This window comes from Bombus terrestris, chromosome 5 (genome assembly GCF_910591885.1).
Source record: "Bombus terrestris chromosome 5, iyBomTerr1.2, whole genome shotgun sequence".
Taxonomy (NCBI): domain Eukaryota; kingdom Metazoa; phylum Arthropoda; class Insecta; order Hymenoptera; family Apidae; genus Bombus; species Bombus terrestris.
Window position 1 is genome coordinate 4,138,715 of NC_063273.1, and position 22,898 is coordinate 4,161,612.

The 22,898-nt window shown below is 43.2% G+C and overlaps 2 protein-coding genes across 3 annotated transcripts in view; both read right to left on the reverse strand.

Moving 5' to 3' along the window:
* Positions 1-21,891, reverse strand: part of LOC100649925 — a 114,718-nt gene extending 92,827 nt beyond the window's left edge. For both annotated transcript variants that reach the window (XR_001098729.3, XM_048405723.1), the window contains exon 1: positions 21,602-21,891. The gene's annotated coding sequence lies outside the window, so the exon portion shown is untranslated. The remainder of the gene's footprint in view (positions 1-21,601) is intronic.
* Positions 8,255-12,900, reverse strand: LOC125385140. Its single transcript, XM_048406012.1, has 4 exons — positions 12,778-12,900; positions 11,739-11,841; positions 8,665-11,327; positions 8,255-8,365 (listed from the first exon to the last, which is right to left on the reverse strand). The coding sequence occupies exons 1-4, from the start codon at positions 12,898-12,900 to the stop codon at positions 8,255-8,257; spliced, it is 3,000 nt and encodes a 999-aa protein (XP_048261969.1).
* Positions 21,892-22,898: the final 1,007 nt, after the last annotated feature.

The window sequence follows — 22,898 nt, forward strand, 5'->3', positions numbered from 1 at the left end:
TATCCATCTTGGGACGAAAAAAGAAAAATCGCGTCTCTCTCCCGTCGCTTACCACACTGGAGAAATTGTACTCGCGATTTGTCGGTTCGCGATCACTCAGTTTTTTCAAACTGTCGCGTGGCGTACTCGCTCGCGCGTATCCCGGCTGCGTGCGGATCAACGTGCACTAGATAACTCTGTGGATTCGTAAGACGGCACAAGGACATCTCACTCTTGGTGACTGCTCGACGTTTGCATCGCGTCACGGGAGTTGTCGTCGCGCCGGTAATGATTATGATTCTCTTGGGGATTCAGTCGTCGATCTACAGTCCTGTCCGATTGGTACTTCGGTACTCGGTCACGTCCTCCGTAATCCTGCTCGGTCCCGCGAGGGTGGACCCCACTGTTCAGTTGAGGCCATGCCTTCGTAATCCTGTTCAGCGGCCCCTCTCCGGGTTCCACTTGTTCAGTTGGAGTGTGTTAAGTTGCCGGCCAATGTACTGGATCGACGGCTGGATCACCAGGGCATCACTAGCATCATCGGTCGGCGCCATCGACCGTGACTCGTGTAAGTTTCGAACGGCGAAACAGGAATCGAGTTATGGTCAATACTTGGGCTTTCCGCTAATCCTTCGGGTTATCCGGTGCACGGGGGTACGTCGCGTCAGTTTGTCAGTTCGTTCGTTAGCTTCATTTTCTTTCATTCGTTCCAAGTTATATAAATGTGTCTTTGATACCGAATGCTGCCAGTAGGGATGCCAATTATTATACAATATTTGTACGGATCTATGTAATCGTTGTGTGGGAGATAGATGTTGCGTTATGTATGCTTTGTTCTACGTCTGTAAAGATTCATGTAAGTGCCGCGTTGGAGATATGTGTTTCGCAGTTAGGCTACGAAACAACTATTTCCTTACGCGGGCCCATGGTCAAGTAGAGTCGGAACTCGACATTCTGCCAATAGGTTGAATGTCGAGATCGATGTGTAATGTTAAATAACCCATGGGCGGGTCTCTTGCGTAGTCACCTCCTCGTGGTGAGACCTGGTAATTGGCATCGTTTTCCGAAAAGTAATCAGTTGATTAATCTTTAGAAAACTATGCCAAGCCAAGAACTACGCTTGTATATTTTGTTTATTAAATCATTAAATCGATATTATTTTTTAAACTACCCACCTTCCAATGCATTTATGGTTATATTACATTAATGAAATATAATTAAGACATAAATTAAAAGTGTAACTAATAATAAGTACTTTTGGTACTTAATAAAGTGTAAATAAGAATGGAGTAGTCATAAAATTAATTAATTCCATCTAAACCATCGTAGCTGTCTTGAGAAAGTCTAAGGGCGATTCTAATGATCAGACTCAGGTGCTTATTATTTCGTTTATATGTGTCGGACATTTATGTCGATGAAAGAAGAAAACAAACCCAAGTCCAACGCTAACATTGCCATAACACTAAAATGGGGATTCAAAGAAAACATCTAAGCGAAAGCTTTTTTTCTTGGAATCTTCCCCTAACGGGTCTCGTTTCCCTTTAGCAACCCTCTTCGTTTTATTCCCTTTGAAAGCACTCGATGAAATAAAGAATTCTTTTTTACAACATTACTTCATCGTTTTAATCTCGTTCGATCGTCGCGATGTTACGCTGCCAGATGTAAACCTTTCACTTCGCTCGTTTGTCGCGTACGAATATATCGAAATGCGCTTCAACCGAGAATCATCTTACGTTATTCGGATTTACCATAACGAGGGAAAATCTCATTAGGTCGGAGACGATTTAACGTCAACGCGAACACCGTAAAAGATGTTGGCATTTGAAGGCAGGTAATTGGAAGAAGATACTGTCATTAAACGAAGAACACGAGTATTGATTTACTAGAGCGAATTAACGTTCGTCCGTGGGAGTTGTGATTGCGGTTCGGCAAAATAAAATCGTTAGAAGAATGCGGTTGATCTCGCGGAATTCTCGTTAACCTACCATACACTCTTTGTTAACTTATTTCCTGAATTTTTCACGTTAAGGCGCGTTAGTTGAAAGATCGACCGAGCGAAGTGCTTTGAAAAGGATCAAAGAAACTCACGGAATTATTTCGCGAAGCACGATGTATCACGAGAGAAACTATTCTTCGGATAATCTGCTTTAACGAGAACGAGACCAGCTTTTTTAATTAATTCGGAATATTTTCAGCTGCATTGAGAAGTAGATTTAAGGTTTGAATAAGAATTGAAGAAAAGTTGCGATAATTTCTACGCAAGGAAACGTTTTCCAGAGTTTTGTCGAAGATTTTAAAGAACATTTACACCCAAGTGGAAATTTCCCAAGTTTCGTATATTGCATGGAGCGATATCGTTGTAAAATCCAACTCGTTAACTGGCGTAATAATAAAACGTCGAACTGTTAATTATCGTTAAATTCATATTGGCACTTTAATCCTCACGTAATGGCAAATCTTCTGCAATCTCGAACATATAAGCTGGGAATTGCGTGCAACTTGCATTTCTCAGGTTAAACTTTAAACGTAGGAACAACTAGCAGATGGCACAGGTATGATCGTATTTTCCTCGTTGACGTTTCCTCTTCGCTGGCTCAACGCTGGTTCGGTCCGTTCCTCATCGTGTTAGACGACTCGCGAGGAATATCTCGTGCATTTTAAGTAGCTATCTGCTGTAGACAATCTAGACGATCCAAACGATATTGAGATCGGCCGTTGCGCAACAAGTACAGGTCGAAATTCACAGGACAGCGTTTCCACAGATTATTTGCGCACCACTCTGACTTCCCATTAGCAGAGTGGTAGGCTGTCATCGAGATTACATTTCGCAGAGATCGTCGGTACGGACAAACGTAGGAGAATGCGAGAATTATTTTCTGGATGTGAGAATGGCGAATTTAAACGTTGCTTTCACGATAAAACATCAAATGGATGGAATAGATTTCTATCTATGTGCCCCTTTTCTTCTGCTTTCGAAGAATATCTTGTAGAAAGTTTCAGGAAATGTTATTCGAAGAATAGCTAATGATATAAAATGTTTTGGTTCGTCGACAACTTTTTTCTTCTGCTGGTCGAGATACTTGTTATAGGCATCGAACAAATAGTCGAGGAAAAAGTGCAGCAAGCATGGAAACGAACTTTCTCAGCAAACATCGCGACATCACGAATGACGGAAGTTGTGAGGTCGTAAAAAGTTTGTCGAACAAAATTTTAACTCGCGCCCGCGCGAAGTTACGTTTCGCGCTTTCCTTGAAATTTCGAAAGTCACTAACAGGACTAACAAAGCAACTTTAATTGAAGTTGCAGAAAGACAGAGGCGAAGAAAACTTGCGTGGCCTAACGAGAAGGTTGCACGACGCGGCACTTCTTCTTTCATCAAATTCCCGTTCTTTTTAACATTCTGCGCTTTTTATCATCTATTCGCTATGTTGTAACGAGCGATGAAGTATCGTTACGTTATTTCTGATCCAGAGACTCCTCATATCATATCATATCGCGGTATTCAAACATTTAGTTGCAAAGCGTTGCGTTAAGGCTAGCAAAACCGTAATTCCCAATACCAGAGACTGACATCAAAATCATCGCACGACCGATGAAAAGTTTCCTTCGTTCGTAAATCATCGTGCCACTCATACTCGTGAAGCATACAGAGCTTATAATTTGCATATCACGCGACAAGTATCGAATATGTAAAGAATACATTTAAAAATCCAAGCTTTGTCTTTGTTATCCTGAACCGCTGTGTCCGGATCCCGGACCATTTTCCTAGAAAATATCGTCGATTCCCTGCAATTCCATCGACGAATCATCGCATCTTCCCACCCTAACTTCGAACTGAGAAGTCGTAGCATAGTACTACAATAAACAGTGGCATTTCACCGTAATTTCTATGTATGTATAAATTATATATACGATCAGAACTTGCAAAAATTCTATATTAGTTTGAATCTTTCCTGACCAATGCAGGAGGATCAGTAAGTTTTTATAAGATTCTTGGATGATGAAGAATCGCTGACGTAAGATGTCCCAAGCTGTGTTACTCAGCAACGATATCATCTCTTCGCTTGACCTTCACCTTATACGCTATAACTCTCTTTCCTTCGGTCGAAGTTCTCGTAAAATGTTTCGCGTAACTACACGAGGCAGCTGAATGATCACGGTCATGTAATCGTAATAAAATTCAATAATGGAGTCCTGGGACGTGGATGTTCATTTAACGAGGCTGGAGTACGTGGCGTAATAACTTTCGGTAAGAGTAAACTTGTAAATTTTAAACCGTCTACTTTGTCGCAGTGTGCATTGCTGTGTAGATAGACTGTACGTTCGTGGGCGTCGAACGTAATTACGCGACCAAGTATCGAAGGAGCGAAAAAACTACCCATTATAGCAAATTCTAGCCCGTGGAAAATCACCTTTGGAAGCGAGTTAGATTTAACGTAGTAAAAATTTCGCGAAAATTCGTTCGAAAGATAAACGTCATAAACTTGAAGGGACTTGGGTCTACCATTATGGAGTAGAAAACACGACGAAACAGAGAATTTTCTTGAGAAGCAGATAAAATTGCAGGAGAAATAATATTTTATATTGGAAAAAGAAATACAGGATAATCTGACAGATCTCGGTGAAAAATTGCGTAGTGGAGAGATAAAATGTGGAGTGTATGATTTTGACATTATTTGAAATATATTCCATACTTTTAACGCCAAAATTATCGAAACTGACGGTTTCCAGATGTTTTTATCTCGTTGTTACCAAAAATGTCCAACTACTTCTGATAAAATCGATATTGATTTTTCTTCAAATGGAATTAATGTCGTTCAACTACGACTATAACAATGATTTAAACTAGAACTATCCGTGTGTATTTAGTGTATTGGTGGCTCTAGTATTTCAAGATAGCATACTACTTTTGTATCTTTCATAACAAGAGTATTTTACTATTATCGAAGCGAGTTATCGCTGGTTAGCTCAAAGTTTGATCGGGTAAAGGTAGCTTGAAGTTCTTAACAGACGCGAAATATCGGCGAACGACGCTTGCAACCTGACATTTACAGTCCAAGCTCGAAACGAGCATCGCCGCTTTGCCGAAATTGTGAATTTGTTCAGTCGTCGGGGACAGGGGGTTAAATCCCTGAGAAGTAACGGCCACGAAATTACACTTGGCAAACTAATTATGCTAGCCGGGTAACGTCCCGTCGTATGTCAACACCAATTATCATGGTGAACTGGAGCGTTGGACCGAGAGTTTCCGAAATCTCCGTAGGAAAACCAACTCACGAAATCGTATCTCCATGGCGAACTTTCCTGGGATTGTTACATTTTGTTTTTTGTTTTGCGGACTATTAAAAAATTCGAATTTACATACTTTTAATCAACGGGTTACTTTTCTTTCTTTATTCGTTCGTACGTTTACTGCTAACAGCTTTCTCTCGTTTTCAAGTTATCAATTTAACCGTTAGAAACATTTTGCTGTAATTTTGTTCGCCTATTAAATAACAAACATATAAGCGAATCATGCGAATATCTTGATATTTAGAAACATTATTTAGATTTTTTACAAATCGAATAATTCGTTATTTTTACGTAGAATCGCAAGTAGTAGTAAACGAACTAAGTTTTAAAATTCCCTGACAAGAAGAGAGAAAGAAAAAAGCGAGAGAAATGAAATATGGCGAGTAATTTATATTAAAATTACAAGTCCTGGCGAAGTTCAATTTTACAAAATGACGGTATAAGAAGTACGGTCTGTAAGAAATTTGTCGGCTGCTCAGGACCATACTTTTACCACCGCCAATGACAAGAGTTGCTCGGAAATAAAACTTTTTTGAATCTTCCATCAAGATTCTTTCTTCGTCTAAAAAATAACTCTTTTCGACCTAGTTTCAACGTTTACCCCGTCCAAGAGTGGAATTTGTCAGGATAAGCAGGTATGCCATGCCTACGTGAGGAAAAGGAGGTGGGTGGTTTTAATTCGACAGACGCAAAAGATACGACAGGACGAGAAAAAAACAGAATGACAGAGGCACGATACCGGTAAACCGGAATTATCTTTCTACCGTGTACATTTTCCCTGCTACGGTTTGTTCTGTAAATTTCGTACGACGCGTCAACCAACTTGCCAACTGTCCACTCTTTTCTCTTTCTCTCGCTTCTCCGAGGTGAAAGCATCGCGATTTCTTGCCTAATTTATTAACGTTTTGTTGTCGCGAAACAACTGTACGCGATAGTGCAACGGCGCGTGTTTTTTCTTTGACAAATTTCACTCGCGCGGGTATTAAAACGAGAAAATGCTGACGAGATACATACGGTTGGACTTAACTGTGGCAATAAACGAAACGATCGTTTAATTAGCGTTTCTTATACTTCGTCGTTATACGCAAATCATTTAAAATGGAATGAAAAGGTATCTCGCAATGTACGTGTGTTTTTCGATTTACTCTGCTCTAATCACTAGGTTTTTGCACAACGAACGTTGCTTTTTCATTGATCCTTCGAAAATACGCTGAAATATGAAGCAGAAATACATAAAGAAAGAATGAGAAAAGCAAAGAACGCTTACTCGTAAAGAATAGGATTACTATGGTATTCCTTAACATACGCCTTCGTGGGCCGATTCGAATCAATCACTCTGTCCGCGAAATTTCTATCCAATGATGGTACACACGAATGAATCGGCCAAATTTGCCCTCCTGTATGATCGTTAATCAAATTTCAATGGAACCGCGTCGTACATTCATAAATCGTCGCCTGTTGGTATAGCCACAGCGGTCGTGATTTTTCCAAACAGAGGTAACATCGAACATAAAGTGCCTGACAGCGCATAAATTATTTCGTCTTTGATAAAGAAAAAAAAAAAAGATATATAGTTACCTTTATCGTAGTTGGAAGGGATATCGAAGGATTAAGACTCGCGTTAAAAGTAATTGTAAAATATAAAGCACAACGCAATGCGAGATAATTCGTTTCATCGAGAAAAGAATAGAAATTTTGTTTAGCTTCCCTTGAACTTTATCCGTGCGAAATGCAAGAGAACCAAACAGCATGAAATTGCTGCTGATCCTTATTACAGAAATCCAGTTCGAAGCCCATCAAGCTCGTGCTTTGCCGTTCAATCTGTTCTGCAACTCACGGTGGACGGCGCGAGGCAATAAATCTTCACGTAGCTAGAAAAAGCGCAGGGAAAAAAATAAGAGTAGACGTGAAAGAGGAAGTTGCTTGGTCGATCGTTGTATTTTCGAGCTATCGCGGGGAGGCGCGGTCGTTAGAATACGCGCCAACGGGAGTCGTAAATTCCCGTTACGATTAAAATGATCGACACCACGAATAGTTCGATCCCCGTATTTCGATTAAGATAATAGGGGTGATTCAGGTATGATAACACTGTGACTCACAGAGTTAAAATTTATATTTCTAACACTTAGTATACACGATTAAATAGATATAAATAATTAACAACTTATCGCACGAAAATAATATAGATGTGTACAATATAGAGCAAGGCTCTTACAATTGAATTTAGTCTATTAGTGGACGTAGCACTGTAGGATACTTAGTAGAATAAGTGAATGTTCGACAATGTCTCGGACCGACTTGGTTTACGTTCCGTTGGCGTTATGCTTTACGATATTTATATAAGCTCGTCTGACCTCTCGATGTGTAACGTTCGACTCGTCACAAGGAACTGATCGACTTTGGATGATTTCTTTGTCTCATCTTTAAGACGACCCCCACCATCCTTAGGTCACGCCACCGTTCGCGCCTATGATCACGTATGTCCGCTCTTGCGTGGAAAACGTAACGGACCAAATTCGACGTTTCGAGAACTCGCTGCTTGGCAACAGCTATGCGCTCGTCGATACATTGTATATGATCCGGCGGTCAGATAAGACGATCTGACTGAGACATTGTAGGGCCGCGAGTGACGGTTAGAAAATACAGCCTGTGTTAAACCTCGTGGCGTAACATCCTCCCCCCGTTGAGAGGGTACGGATCAAATGATATGGTGTGGAGTCAGTTGCGTCGCTGGCGAATCTCCTTGGCTCCGTGTGGGTGGTCGGACTCGTCTGGATCTGGGTGAATGGGTAAGGGGACCAGTCTTTTGACGCCACGATCCAGGGTAGTTGTTGCCGTCTGCACGGTGGCGGTCCGTATGATTCCGTCGACTCCTGGATGGACCTTGATCACGCGGCCCAAAGGCCATTGCATGGATGGTACGTTATCCTCCCTGAGAACTACTACGGTGCCTTCTCGGATATCATGTTTGCCCTTATCCCATTTATTGCGGCGGGTTAGCTCGTTGAGGTACTCTCGATGCCATCTGCTCCAGAACTGCTGTTTGATCTGGTGGATGCGCTGCCAACTTGATAGCCGCCCTGATGGAACTGTCCTGAAATCACGCTCCCGTAAATTCGTGAGTGTGTCACCGATTAGAAAATGACCGGGAGTGAGGACAGGGGGATCTTTCGGATCGGATGATATGGGAGTCAGTGGGCGTGAATTAAGGATGGCTTCAATTTCAACCACAAGAGTATGAAGGTGCTCAAAGGTCAAGAGTTCCGTGCCGACGACGCGGATGAGATGGCGCTTGAAGGATTTCACCGCGGCTTCCCATAAACCGCCAAAGTGTGGTGAGTTTGGAGGGTTGAAACGCCATTGGATCTGTCGGTCGGCGAGAAAAGTCTGTACCCTCTCCTTGTGGTCGTCAGACTGCAATAGGGTCCGGAGTTCTTGCAGCTCCCGGTTGGCCCCGACGAAATTGGTGCCATTGTCGGTAAGGATGGTTGCGCAATGTCCTCGCCGCGAAATGAATCGACGTAAGGCGGCTAGGAAAGCGTCGGTGGTTAGATCGCTGACTAGCTCTATGTGGACAGCCTTGGTTGCTAGACAAACGAATATGGCAGCGTATATTTTTATTTTACGTCGGTTGCGATCCCTCCTCTCCTTGATGTAGAATGGGCCGCAGTAGTCGATTCCGACGTTCGTAAACGGACGCGATTCGGTAATGCGCGCCTCTGGCAAATCACCCATCAAATATTCCACTGGCGGCGGGTTGGCTCTGCAGCAGCGGACGCACCTTTTAATGGTACGCCACACTTGGCTACGACCGTCGATCGGCCAATAGCGCAATCTTACCGCGTACAGGGTAGCTTGTGTCCCGGTGTGGTGGTTTTTCCGATGCTCCTGGTCTATGATGAGCTCTGTAACAGATGCTTTGGGCAATATAATGGGGTGTTTTTGATTGAAGGGTATAGAAGAGTTGGTTAGTCGTCCTCCGACTCGTAATATCCCATCTTCGTCGAGGAAGGGATTTAATGGCTGTAGTTTTCCTCCAACGTCCCTGCTTCGATCTTTCTGTAGTGTCCGAATTTCCGTCGCAAAATGACCGGATTGTATGATTTTGATCACCCTGTTGTGAGCCCTGGTTAATTCGTCTGTTGTTAGATGGGCAGCTAGGTGTTGTTTATGTTTCCATCGAAGACACCAAGCGACGACTCTGATTAGTCTGGTCCAGGACGAGTATCGGTGGAGGAGGGGGTTATCGTTGTTATTCGTCGTTAGACAGATCGTTTTTTTCTGTTCCGGGATGTCCCCCGACGGTGTAGGGATCCAGATCGGCCAGTTCTCCGGCTGCTGCTTGAGCCATTCGGGTCCGTGTTTCCAGATGTTTGGACGCAGGAATTCCTTGGGAGCCTGCCCTCGGGAGATCAGATCCGCTGGGTTGTCATCCGTAGGCACATGCCGCCAATCGGCGATGTTGGTTTTCGCTTGGATCTCGGCCACGCGGTTCGCTACGAATGTTTTTAACGTATGTGGCGAGGACTTGATCCACTGGAGCACGATAGTCGAATCTGTCCAATAAACTATTCGAGAAACGTCTATAGTGAGGGAAGTCTTTACCATGGACATTAGCGAGGTGAGAAGCAATGCTCCGCTTAATTCGAGTCTTGGGATTGTCAGGGATTTTAGCGGCGCGACCTTTGATCGCGCGGTGAGTAATTGGGTTTCGATACGTCCATCCGAGCTGCGACTGCGCAGATATATACATGCCCCGTATGCCTTTTCACTGGCGTCGCAAAAACCGTGTAGTTCTATCTGAGTAGCTGCCTTGACCACCGTTTTGCGAGGAAATCGAGTATCACTAAGCAAGGGTAGTTGGATATAGTATCGGTCCCATTCTGTATGCAACTCGGATGGCAAGGATTCATCCCAGTCTAGTTTTAATGCCCAGACGCGTTGAAGCAATATTTTGGCTCTGACAATCACTGGCGCGAGCAATCCTAGTGGATCATAAATTCGGGCTATCACCGAACTTATTGATCGCTTTGTGACACGGGTGATGGTCGCTGTGGGTGCAACTGAGTATAGTATTGTGTCATCCTGGGAATTCCAATAGATACCTAGAGTTTTCAATGTCTGTGACTCACCCAATTGTAGTGTTCGATTTGTATCTTTCTCGGATAGTCCACGCAGTATGTCCTTATCGTTAGATGCCCATTCACGGATGTTTAAGCCGCCCGATCTGAGAAGGTCCGTGAGTTCGTGTCGTACCGCTATTAACTCTTCCTTTGTATCGGCCCCGGTGAGGGCGTCGTCGACATAGAAATCACGCTGTACAACCGATGACGCTCGCGGAAATCGATCTCCTTCGTCTTCTGCTAGTTGTTTCAGGCAGCGGAGTGCTAAATATGGGGCAGCTGATAGTCCGAAGGTCACGGTGTTGAGCTGATAAGTATCGATTTCCCCGTTGGAATTGCGCCATAGAATCAGCTGATATTTACGATCGTCTGGGCGTACGAGAATTTGTCGATACATCTTCTCGATGTCACCCGTTAGGACATACTGGTGTGATCGGAATCTCAGCAGAATTTCAACCAGATCTTCTTGGAGTTTGGGTCCGGTATGCAGAGTGTCGTTGAGAGAAACTCCGGTGGTGCTGATTGCTGATCCATCGAACACTACCCGGAGTTTAGTGGTGTTGCTCGATTCCTTTATCACGCCGTGATGCGGCAAATAGTAACCATTATTTGAGGGCTGAGTGTGCGGAATCTTGGTCATATGACCTAAGTCTAAATATTCTTGGATCACCGTGTTGTACGCGGCTTCGAATTGCTTATCGCGTTGGAACCGGCGAGAAAGAGCGGCGAGTCTACTCATTGCAACGGACTTTGATGTCCCAAGTGTGGGAAGCTTCTCGTTGAAGGGCAGGGCGACGATATATCGCCCTTCCTTGTTGCGTCGGACATGGTTACGGAAATGTTCTTCGCACTGTAATTCCGATTCTGATAAATGTGTAGTGGATGGTCCCTCGTCGATTTCCCAGAATCGCGAGAGATCCGTTTGTAGATCGGCTGTGGTAATGTGAAACGAATGTGTGCCCGATTGCGTGGATGGGCTCCCCCCGATAACCCAACCGAAGCGAGTTTTTTGCAAACATAACTCAGTATCGATGGATTGTGGTATTTTAATCTGCCCGACACATAATGAGGCTAACGTTGGTCCCGAGCTTAGTAATATTTCGATAGGGCTTGGTATGTGAAATGTTGGATCGGCTAATTTTAGATTTTTGGGTATCTGGAGAGCGGACCGATCGATTGGATGGTCTGGGACTGCCGATGATATTGTTGGGATTACTAAAAACGTTGCTGTGCGTTCATATTTGCCATCCGTAGAAACAATGGTGGTCGTTAGTTGGCTCCTTGCGATAGTGGTTAAGTCGTCGAGGGCTCCGATTGGGACCGAACATCTCTTTCGTTTTATACCGAGGGAGTTTGCGAATTTCTCAGTCATGAAATTCATACTAGAGCCAGTATCTAGCAGTGCTCTGGCTCGAATTGGAGATGCCCTCTTGTCTAGCACATCGATCTGTGTTGTGACCAGCAGATCATGATGCGGCGTAACGTCTAGAGATATATGTGTCGTTTCGGTCCCTTCCTTTGCGGCCCGTTTGTCTAGTCAGTTTTGACCTGGGTGGGTTTTGGACGCGGATTCTGGGACATTACCCTTGGTCCGTGATGCGCGTGACTCATACGAAGTGTGAGCTTTCGTATCGCTTGGGGCCGAAGGTGTAGGGTTATTTGAATGTTTGGCGGGTCGTCTCGAATGGTGGACCGAACGCGGCTTCGATGATCCGGATGGCGATTGTCCATGAGAGGATCGTTTGTACGATGAACGACCTCCCGACGATCGACCGCTTGATGAACGACTGTCTGACCACGACCGACCGCTCGATGAACGATTGCCCGACGCCCGACCGCTCGATGAACAACTATCCGACGACTGAATGCTTGGCGACCGACCCTTTGACGACCGACCGCAGGACGACCGAGGATTTTCTTGTATTTGTTCTCGATGTAGGTACGTATGATGTCGTCGCCCGCAGATATGACACGAACGCGCGGTGCACTGTGTTATCGAATGTCCGTTGCCTAGACAGTTTGTACACAGCGATGCCATTTTTACGAGTTGAAGACGTTCTATGGTTGATTTGGCTTTGAAAACCTTACAGTCTCTGAGTTTGTGGGGTCCGTCGCAGGTCGGACACACCAGCGCCCTGCTGGTTGTGGCATAGGTTCGTCCACGTGGTAGGTTATATCGGCGACGAGGAGGTTTGGGGGGTGACTCCTTTGTTTTCGTTACTTTAGAGAGGAGCTGATTCCCGTTGGCTCGTGTTTTTAGGAATTCCATCAGCTGATGGTAGGAAGGTACTTCCTGATTTGGCAACGTACGTTGCCATTTACGCATACTGGACGCAGGCAATTTTGACGCGATCAACTCGATCAGTACTACATCTGAAGTTACCGACTGTCCTAATCTTTCGAGCGCTTTGAGATTTACGCTGATGGTTTCCATCAAATCCTCAATGGCTTCAGGAGTTTCCTTTTCTATTTCGGGATAACCGCGCATCAATTCCCAATGGCGCATACAGATCCGGAGGGGGCAATTGAATTTCTCCTTCAATGTGTTAAGCGCGATGGGGTAGTTGGCATCTGTGGGTTCCAATGATTGGATGCTCCGTGCGGCCCGTCCAGTGATAGCTGCGCGTAGATATTGAAATTTCTGGACATTTGTTAAATTTTCATTGCGATCTACCGTGGATGAGAACGTGTCATAAAAATAGGTCCAGTTCTCGAGGGCACCGTCGAACTGAGGAGCGCGGACCTCTGGTAGGGTGAGTGATGTCGGCTCGGGCTTCACGCCTGAATCGCGCGTTTTAGTTGGCGAGGGGTTTGGTGCGGGTATTTTATCAAGGAGACCTGTGAACCGTACGTCAATCTCCAGCTTCTCTTGATACAACGCGGCGGCCCGACCGACTTCCCCTTCATCTAACCCTTCTAACTCGTCTTGAACCGCGACTAACTTCTTCCAGATGTCGTCGAACGCTTGACGGCAAGATACTAAGTAACCGTTGTTTACTTGACCAGACTCTTCGTATTCATCGAGTTGGCGTTTCGTGATTGTAAAGCGGTTGGCGAGGCCGCTGCGTCTCCGCCTCAATGTGCTGATCGAGTCAGGTTGAGCCATGTTTGGTGTTAATGGTAGGAACGATCTTACCTTGATCAAATGGGCGTTGATCTGAGAGTCGTTTTTTACTCGCTACAGTGTGGTGTGGTCTCGTGTAGATGCTGAACGAAGGAGGTGTTCCTCTCCGGTGGCGGCTCCTTTGGTCAGTTGACTAAGATGTTGGATTGTGGATTTCACGTGACACTGTATAGTCACTGGTCAGTACACTTCTTTGGTGGCACGTGATCCGGCTCGAAGGACCATGTATTTTCGAGCTATCGCGGGGAGGCGCGGTCGTTAGAATACGCGCCAACGGGAGTCGTAAATTCCCGTTACGATTAAAATGATCGACACCACGAATAGTTCGATCCCCGTATTTCGATTAAGATAATAGGGGTGATTCAGGTATGATAACACTGTGACTCACAGAGTTAAAATTTATATTTCTAACACTTAGTATACACGATTAAATAGATATAAATAATTAACAACTTATCGCACGAAAATAATATAGATGTGTACAATATAGAGCAAGGCTCTTACAATTGAATTTAGTCTATTAGTGGACGTAGCACTGTAGGATACTTAGTAGAATAAGTGAATGTTCGACAATGTCTCGGACCGACTTGGTTTACGTTCCGTTGGCGTTATGCTTTACGATATTTATATAAGCTCGTCTGACCTCTCGATGTGTAACGTTCGACTCGTCACAAGGAACTGATCGACTTTGGATGATTTCTTTGTCTCATCTTTAAGACGACCCCCACCATCCTTAGGTCACGCCACCGTTCGCGCCTATGATCACGTATGTCCGCTCTTGCGTGGAAAACGTAACGGACCAAATTCGACGTTTCGAGAACTCGCTGCTTGGCAACAGCTATGCGCTCGTCGATACATTGTATATGATCCGGCGGTCAGATAAGACGATCTGACTGAGACATTGTAGGGCCGCGAGTGACGGTTAGAAAATACAGCCTGTGTTAAACCTCGTGGCGTAACAATCGTAGGATAAAAAGCATAGGAAAGCCAGTCAACGTGGAACCTGTCGAGAATACTTGGCTCGTGGAAGGGATAACCACGACATGGGATGCTAAGGACATTGTTAACACGCTGTGTACCGAACGTCAAAGGCGTCGATTGACTGTCGGCCATGGGAAAAGGGACGATGGAATTCGGAAAAGCGCGACGAACATCGTGCAGCGAGATATTGTAAGGATGCTTGGGAATATTTTAAAAAGAGATGGAATTTTTCATTTAAATGAAAAGAGAAAATATTCGATTGCGATGTCGTTGCATCTTCAGTAAAAGGAAAGATATTCGCGAGTGTAATAAAGCCGCGATTTAATGGAATATCGACCTGTGGACAAGCATACTTTGCTGTAATTTTGTTGTATGGTTATACGTAGGAAAATAGCTCGAAGCAATGAATATCAAGCTATTCTACTTTTCTAATTATAGTTCACTATCGATGACTTCTCTTTTACTTTCTGCAGTAACGTAGTGAAGTTTTTCTCCCATCTTGTACTCTCTTTTTCCGCCATTGTAATTACATGAATCATCTAAAGTCCTGGGGGACATCTTCGATTCGATATCTACGGACTTGGGATTGCTAGAATCTAAGATTCTTTGGAATAGCTTCATATCTTGGCGACATACGGAGCCCTTAAGACGTCTTGGGAACTCTTATCCCTTCAGAACCTTCGAAGTCTTTCTGGTTCCTTTGTATTTCTAGAATGTCGAGAGCTCGCTCGAAATTCCAGAACGTTTATTTTACATTACTGGTATCAATTCCCACGTTCCTTCGAATTCCAAACACATCGAAAACACAACGTATATTCGCAAATTGAAGCAAAGCAAATTCTTCCAAGAGTCTTCATTGTGACCCACTATCTTGCATCGTAGAATCCCAACGAATTAAATCGTTAGATATTAATATTGTACCATCGTAAATAATCGGGAGAACTTAGAACTTTAGTATAGAACTACGATGTGATGCCTAAGAGTTTGTTCCTCAGAGAAAGTTTAATCTTTAGTTTAATTTAATTATAACGTCGGTGGTGCATACTTAAGAAATCGTATGTGTGAAAAGTAGAAAACGATAGCTTCAGCTTGGAAAAATCGGAAAGTAAAAGGAAGAGAAAACATGAAGCGGAAATGTAAAACATTTGACGAACGATTAATACAAATGAACAAATAAGCTATAAAATGACATATCGTCTTGATTTCAATATTTACATATCTATGCGGCCATTCTGTTTAATATAATAACACGATTAGGATCAACTACTTTGTCTTTATCCACTTAATATCCAACATGTACCTATATAACTAGAATTTTCAGTCCCTGTTCACTTTGACCTTCTCCAAACTTTGCAATATCGAAACCTGCGCAAAATCCCATCGAATGGATCCTACCGGATATATTATTCCATCAGATGAGTTTCTAACGAGAGATAGCGATCATGTCTGCCCTTTTTTCTCAATTTTCTCGTCCGGACCGACCAACAGCCGAAGGAAATTCATCGTGATTGTCAGGTTGCGTAGATCGTAATACACTCTTTGTCCTGTCCATTGCTCCTTTGTCCGCCTCCACTTTTACTTCCATTCTTCCCGGTTTCGAAAAGGAAACGTGACGTTAATTGTATCCGATACAACGCGGAGATTTTATGGCGAAGGTTGGATAAACGTCTTTTGACAGCTGCGATAGCCAAAGATGGAGAAAAAACGAAATAAAACGTGGAAATTGTAGAACGTCGAGATTGCTGGACAAACGAACGACGTATCTAAAAGTACGCCATTTACTTTTAACGAAACTTCGATACCTGGCGAAGATTCTGAATTCTAAATCGTGCACATTTTTTAATAAAATTTGCTAATTCCAACGTTAACAAACTTCTCAAGTTAATTTAAACTAAATTTCTAGGAAAGTTCAAAGTAACGTTCGGAGCAACATCTTCGGCCGCAGCGAATTGACATGGAGAATTTATTCCCCGAGTGAGTTACGGTATTCGATCCTGAAATCCACGAATTTACGAGGATCGGCGACTCTAGGACGATCGGAAGAAATAAACATAGCGATAGAAAGGAGAATTCGAATCGGCTTGGATGGTTTCGTCGGTCGTCTCGCGACAATCGCTTCGTTATACAAAGAAATTTCGATACGCCCGCGCCCTTGAGAAGATCGCAAATATTCTTCTCACGTTCGCCGCCATTGCCAACCTTGCGCTTACGTCTATTTTCTCGAGGCTTAACACCATGAACCTTTGTCCCTGTGTTTAACTTTGTCGCTGCTAGGGGAATACTTTGGAAAAGCCACAAACTCGATTACGCGATTCGCTTAGAAAAACGCGCTAAGGGCGATGTTTAGACGAGTTGACGCCCTGGAAAAATATCATTTCCCGCAGAATGCTACGTCCGAGAGAAACGTTGCTCTCGGCTCCGGGCTTTAGACTTTCTATGAATTCGATACGAAAGAGAAATATCGAACTTGGAAGAACTTTACGCATGAGAAATTCCTTTTTAAGAAAACATTTTACTTCAGCAAATTTCTAGAACTCGTCGACGTTTTTGTTTTTATTGCGAGAAACCTTCGCCTCGAAATAATTGATGAATTCCGGGCCGCGGAATTGAGTTCAATGTTTCTGAAACTTTCACAGCAAGGTTTATTTAACTACGCGTTGCAAGCTTGAACGAAGAACTCCTTTCTGGCAACTGGGGTATCTGTTGTGCGCTTTGTGCGTCTACATGTATGGGAAATTCACGAAAATTGACGTTGACGAGTCTGGAGGAAGGGACAAATGCTTTCAACGATCGACAGAGGAAACGAAGTGTGTGTACAAATTGTACAAAGAATGGAATTAATGGGAATAAAAAGGAGCGCATTAAATTAGAAATAATTGCAACGTAGAATAAGTGCAGCTATTCTGTACGAGGTTACTTGTTGAATGCCGGAAAGCCAGGGGTTCGATAGGTGGGCGATGCGTGTGAAGTTGGTTACTTGGTAGAACATGTCGGTGAAATTCACCGGGTCTATTACCATATGAATAGACCTGACTCTGCGTGACAGCGTAGGAAAACGCGAGATGAGACGCGTGATAACAATTTCCATAAATATTGGCCATGTAATTCGACCATGTCGAGCAAACGAGCGTTTCAAGAACTATCGTTAACGGTGCGCACGAACGATTCTAGCCGATTCGTACGAAAATCAACTCTACACTCTGCAATTGAATCAAATTTTCCTCTTTTCGTGATTCTGTTAAATCGCAGAACTCTAAATAGACAGAACTAGAACAGAAGACTCGTTCGAATTAAAAGGCCGGAACGTACGTCAATATTGTCTTTTAATTCACATAATAATATCGGCTTTTTCTAGAATATATGTTAATGTACGAATGTGGAGTTTCTGGTTCCTGTTATACGAGAGACGATCCTTCCTTCGTGCACCGGTTGATCAAACTATTAAACAGACTCATTAGGAAAATTGAGTTGGCGGCGTCGGTATAATCACAGTAATATTTCCTTTCTCGTCCGGCTAAATTCCATCAAATTAATGACGCTGGATCTATTAACAGAAATCAACGGCGACGTTCATTGGCTTTCTCGTGAATCATCTTCCACGATTTCGCCGACCTACGAATCTATTTATAGTGGATAAAGTGGGCGACGTTCGAGTTCGGTATCATCGGAAATGGCTTTTGTACTTGCACAGTCGTGAAATCGAATCTTTATCGATAGATCGATGAGAGCCGAGTACGTTCGACTTCGGTTACGCGTGCTCTACGTGTCGCAACTTCGCATCCTTTCAACGTGAAATCGATGTGAAATCGACGTGAAAATGCTAAAGTGACTCTTTGTAGTCTTGCGATGATTTATTTCAGGAATATAAAGTTGCAAAATTTTATCGGTCTCGCTTACTTTTCTAATGAATCTTTTATTCTCTTTGACACGTAACTGTCTCTTATATGTAGCTATATTATACGTAGATGTAGCCGAGAGAGATTGGCATCATGTATTTTTCATATCGACGTATCGTACGACGACATGATGCTAGGAATTCGATACCAGAATGTCAAAAAAAAAAAAAGGAAAAGGAAGAAAGAAATATTCATTTTACGAAATTGTTTATTTTATGAGACTTCTCGAATAATTTGATAGATATTGTTAGCGAAATTTTGCAAGTTAAGCAACTTACAAATTACGAGCTATCGATGACAATAGATTCTCTGGCGCAACACCAGTAAGTTCGGTGATCAAAAGAGCAATAAATTAATATCGTGCAATTGTAGAAACTAGGAGTCCAATTGTGCAACAGGAGTCCTACAACAACGCTTCACTTGTCAATTTGCTAGTATTAATTGGTAAATTATCGTGCACACGGATATTGAATATCACCGTCGTATGTCTGACCAAAGCTAGGACTTACTACTGCACACTCCATCTGCTCTATTACATAAATTCTACGTTCTATTTCCCCGAATTGTCTATCTTATTATGACTATAAACTACCACGATGGCATATTAAAAAAAAAAAAAAAGAAGATGACACTGCACATTCATTTCGCTATTCAAACGTCCAACTTGCATCAATGCTCTAGCAATTCCCATCCTTAAACAAATTTACGCACGATAGAAAGAGAAATCTATCCTTTGATTTAGATTCTAAAACATTTCCAACCAAGCATCGATACGTAATCGCAATGTTCGTCCAATTCGAACAGATGCAGAACCTCTATGAGATTCTCGAGGACGTACTCGACTCTGACTCCGTTTGATCCTATTAGGAATCGCTCGATTCCCGCGTAAAGGGCATTTATCCACCTATGGAATAATTTAAGACACGCATCAACAGACATTTTGCTTTGATACGCGAAGCGATAATTGGGCTGAATCTCATTCGCGCATTGTTCCCTGCTTTGAAAACCGATACGCGTTGTTCTCCGCGTTTGTACCAGCCTGTTACTTAAATCATTGACGCCAGGATTATTAAACTCGCGCCGTTCGTTCTGTGTTTGGTATCGATCTCTTTCCTATGGTGGTTGGTAAATTCTATTTGAAGGGAATGTTTGGCGCGTTGGACGGAAAATTAGGTCGAAGAGTCGGGCTTGATTATCGGAATGGATGGATTCGTTGTTTTAGGGGTTGTCTGTTTGTTAGTACAAGGGACGAGAAACTGTCGGCGTGCACGGGGGCAGAGAGTTAAGGTCAGGTGCTATTATATGGAGGAAAGCGAAGAGTGGACTTTATAAAAGTTCGATCCCGGGGAATTATCAAGTTTAATAAAGGAGGCGGGCAGAAGAAGGGGATAAAATTGTTGGAAGAAAAATAAACGATTCGGAGAATTTTACGAGGCAAGTACTTGCCTATTTTTACATAAAATCTTGCCTAATATTTCAAAATTTTGAAATGAAATTTTACTAAAAGATGGCTGGTTATAATCGAAAGAACGATAAAGCATGAAATGAGCAAAACGGTAACTTTTGTAAAACATATTGTTTCTTATAATAAATAAATTATATAAATAAATTTCTATTCTTTGTGTAGGAATAATCTCTATCTATTCGACTATTCGAATCTACCAAGTATCACCTGTTAGCCATCCGTAACGAAAAGCGGATAACCCAAGTAATCATGACGATAAAATGGCACCATAGTCGCTGGTCAACGACTTACTTTGCGCTCTCACCTCGCAAAACTCAGCGTTTCGATCGATATCACTCGCTATTTCGATAAGAATTATCATCAATAGGAGACTGCTCAACGATATCGCATCGACTGCTATCGTATAAGAGATTTCGCCGAGCTCAACTTACTCTTACGAGCGAATCTCGGATAACAATATGTTACCTGGATCATATAATCGAACTTTTCTCGTAAAAAGGATTACATGCAAAAAATGCAACATTTTGAAGAATACAGGAGCGTCTTTCTATTTCAATTCTGAGATTGAATTTTTAGGTAATCCGTGTCGAGTATAAGAGCGCGAATCTCGTTATTGTCCCAAATATACGCTGTCGGCTAAAAGTTTCGGATCATTTAGCACTCCATTGAATCCAGGGATTTGAAATTTTAAAGGATTCGGCTTATGGAATTCTGTTGTCTCAGAAAAATCTTTAGTGAAACATTTATCGAAATAGGGTAAATTACTATCGATATTCCATTGTGATATTAATTTCGAATTAATAAAATAGTTAAAATAATAAATAATTCCATGTTTCTTGTAGATAGTATACACACATATAATTAGATCATTCGATCGTACCAATATCGGTATTTATAAGTAACGTGTATGAATGGTCACATCGTTCAGACGTCTGTGTCTCTATTATTCGTATCTGAAAATAGCACGCCGAGTCAGTTGGTCTAACTTTAATTCTATCTGGGATCTCCATTTCCGCATCAGAACGAACGAATGAAATAATTTCTTATGGGAATCGCAACAGACTGGATTCTTATTCGTAATTTTGTCATTAGCAAAGTTAACATTAAGTTAACTCTACGTCGCACAAAGTTACGCGTTCCGTCGAACCTAAGCCGCGTCATACTCCGGTCATTCGGTGCACGAGTACTCGCGCCGATTTTAAAGAACGACTGCAGAGCGACAGCTAGTCCTAGGTCAATGTATCGTATCGAGTCGATTCTTCGCCATTAAACGAGGCATATATTCCATTCACGAGAACTTTTGAAAGCTTGATTGTACGTATCGTGTGTCTCGTCGAAAGATTAAGTTTTATATCGAATGTTTAATACCAAGATTAAATATTAAAAATCACGCTTGACGGATCGTGATATCAAAAGTTACACAAAATTACGTCGAAGGTATCAGAAGCCGTAAGAATAAAGAAAAAAAAAAAAAAAGAGATCACAGATGCAACTCAAAACACAAAAGATTAAACTTCCAAAGTCTTGGTTAATGGGAATTGATGCTGAAAACGTAAAAAGTCGTTTATTGCGACAACCTGCAACAGTGACATCGATTTCTCTGCTGAAAACCTCGACGAACCCTCCCCCATAAGTACCCATCTACAACCCCATTACAAAATATTTCTCGAAGCGTGTGCATAAATATTTCATTGATCCTGTTGCGAGAAAATCATTTGGAAACTGTAAACCATCCGCATACCTGTTACGCCGTCGGACCAAGATTTCCCGCGTGAGTAGATGCAGCAGCAGGAAGCGCGGTGGTTGGCTCGACGCCTGGTCGACACTTGCGGAGAACCGGGCAGCCCTCTGTAACGTAAACACCAACGTTGAACGCGAGATACGATCGAGTGAACGATCATAGAACGACTGGTGGAACCGGTTGATGTAACGCGGCGATGTGAAACTGTACGACGGACGCGACCGTTGGCGTCGCGACGCCGCTCTGACGAACGCCGGCGTCTCGTCGCCTCGACCCGGCCGTACCAGGCCTTGCACCCTCTCCGACGTCCCCTCCACACGCCGCAACTCCTCCCTCTGTGGCGGGTGACGCAGGCGTACGGCAGCCGCAGGTAGGCGCCGCGACGCCTGAAACGCCGTGGCCACCTACACGAGCCGGGAACACGGATGACGTGGGCCTCGTCGTGTGGGTGCACCCGGCGTCATTGATGCTTCTATCGCGTAAATTCCACGCCGCGAAATCTACGTCGCGTCTTCCAATCGAACGGTAGATCGAGGCTACGCGGCAGGACGTGTCCAAATTTGTTTGTGTTCGGGATTGGTGAACACCGAGGATTATATGACGTAGGAGAATGTTTGATGGTCGCGTGATTTCGTAGGATGAAGAATGCACGAGATGCGTTTGTTAGTCGAGCATCTTTCGACGAATGATACACGCGGGTTTAGTATCGTTTTCGGGTATTTAAGATCGACGACCAACACTGTTGTTTCATGGTTGGCGACGTAACGCACCGCGCTGTTGATACGAGTGAGTGATAAGTTGTACGAATAAAGTAAAGAGCATTATGATATGTAAATTCAAAAGATAGAAAAAATGTATGTACAGAGGATAAATCCAGGTGTTGGAACACTGACCCTGTGCATTATTCGTAACTTCGTATCCTGATATTTAAGGATAGAATCCCATTCTAGCAATATACCGCGGTGATTTCTGATCACCGCGGTGATCCTTGAATCAGGTCTGGTCTGGAACGCGTTGCGTCAAATTAGAAGCGAAATAGTACCGATTTTGCTATCAATTATGTGCGATCTAGCGCACACTTGGTGGGTGGCGATTAAGTCGCAGTTAGATTGCGTTATGTTTGGATTAGGAATCGATTAGCTCGGGTTTCCATGTCGCTTAGGTCCTAACAGATCTCCGGTCGGGTGTCTAAATGAAATTAGTTTTGGTTTACATGCTATTTAGCCCCAATATCCCTAGAGTCTCTGACGCAACAGGGCTCAGACATAGGAAATTCCCAGGCTAAGAGAAACATAGA

Excerpts from the sequence above, each read along its gene's own strand:
- LOC125385140 (XM_048406012.1), bottom strand. The coding sequence starts at position 12,900 with ATGCGCCATTGGGAATTGATGCGCGGTTATCCCGAAATAGAAAAGGAA. Across the intron at positions 11,842-12,777 it reads TCGAAAGATTAGGACAGTCG|ATCGATGTGCTAGACAAGAG; the intron begins GTAACTTCAGAT and ends GTCACAACACAG. Across the intron at positions 11,328-11,738 it reads GAAATTCGCAAACTCCCTCG|CCGATCTACAAACGGATCTC; the intron begins GTATAAAACGAA and ends ACATTACCACAG.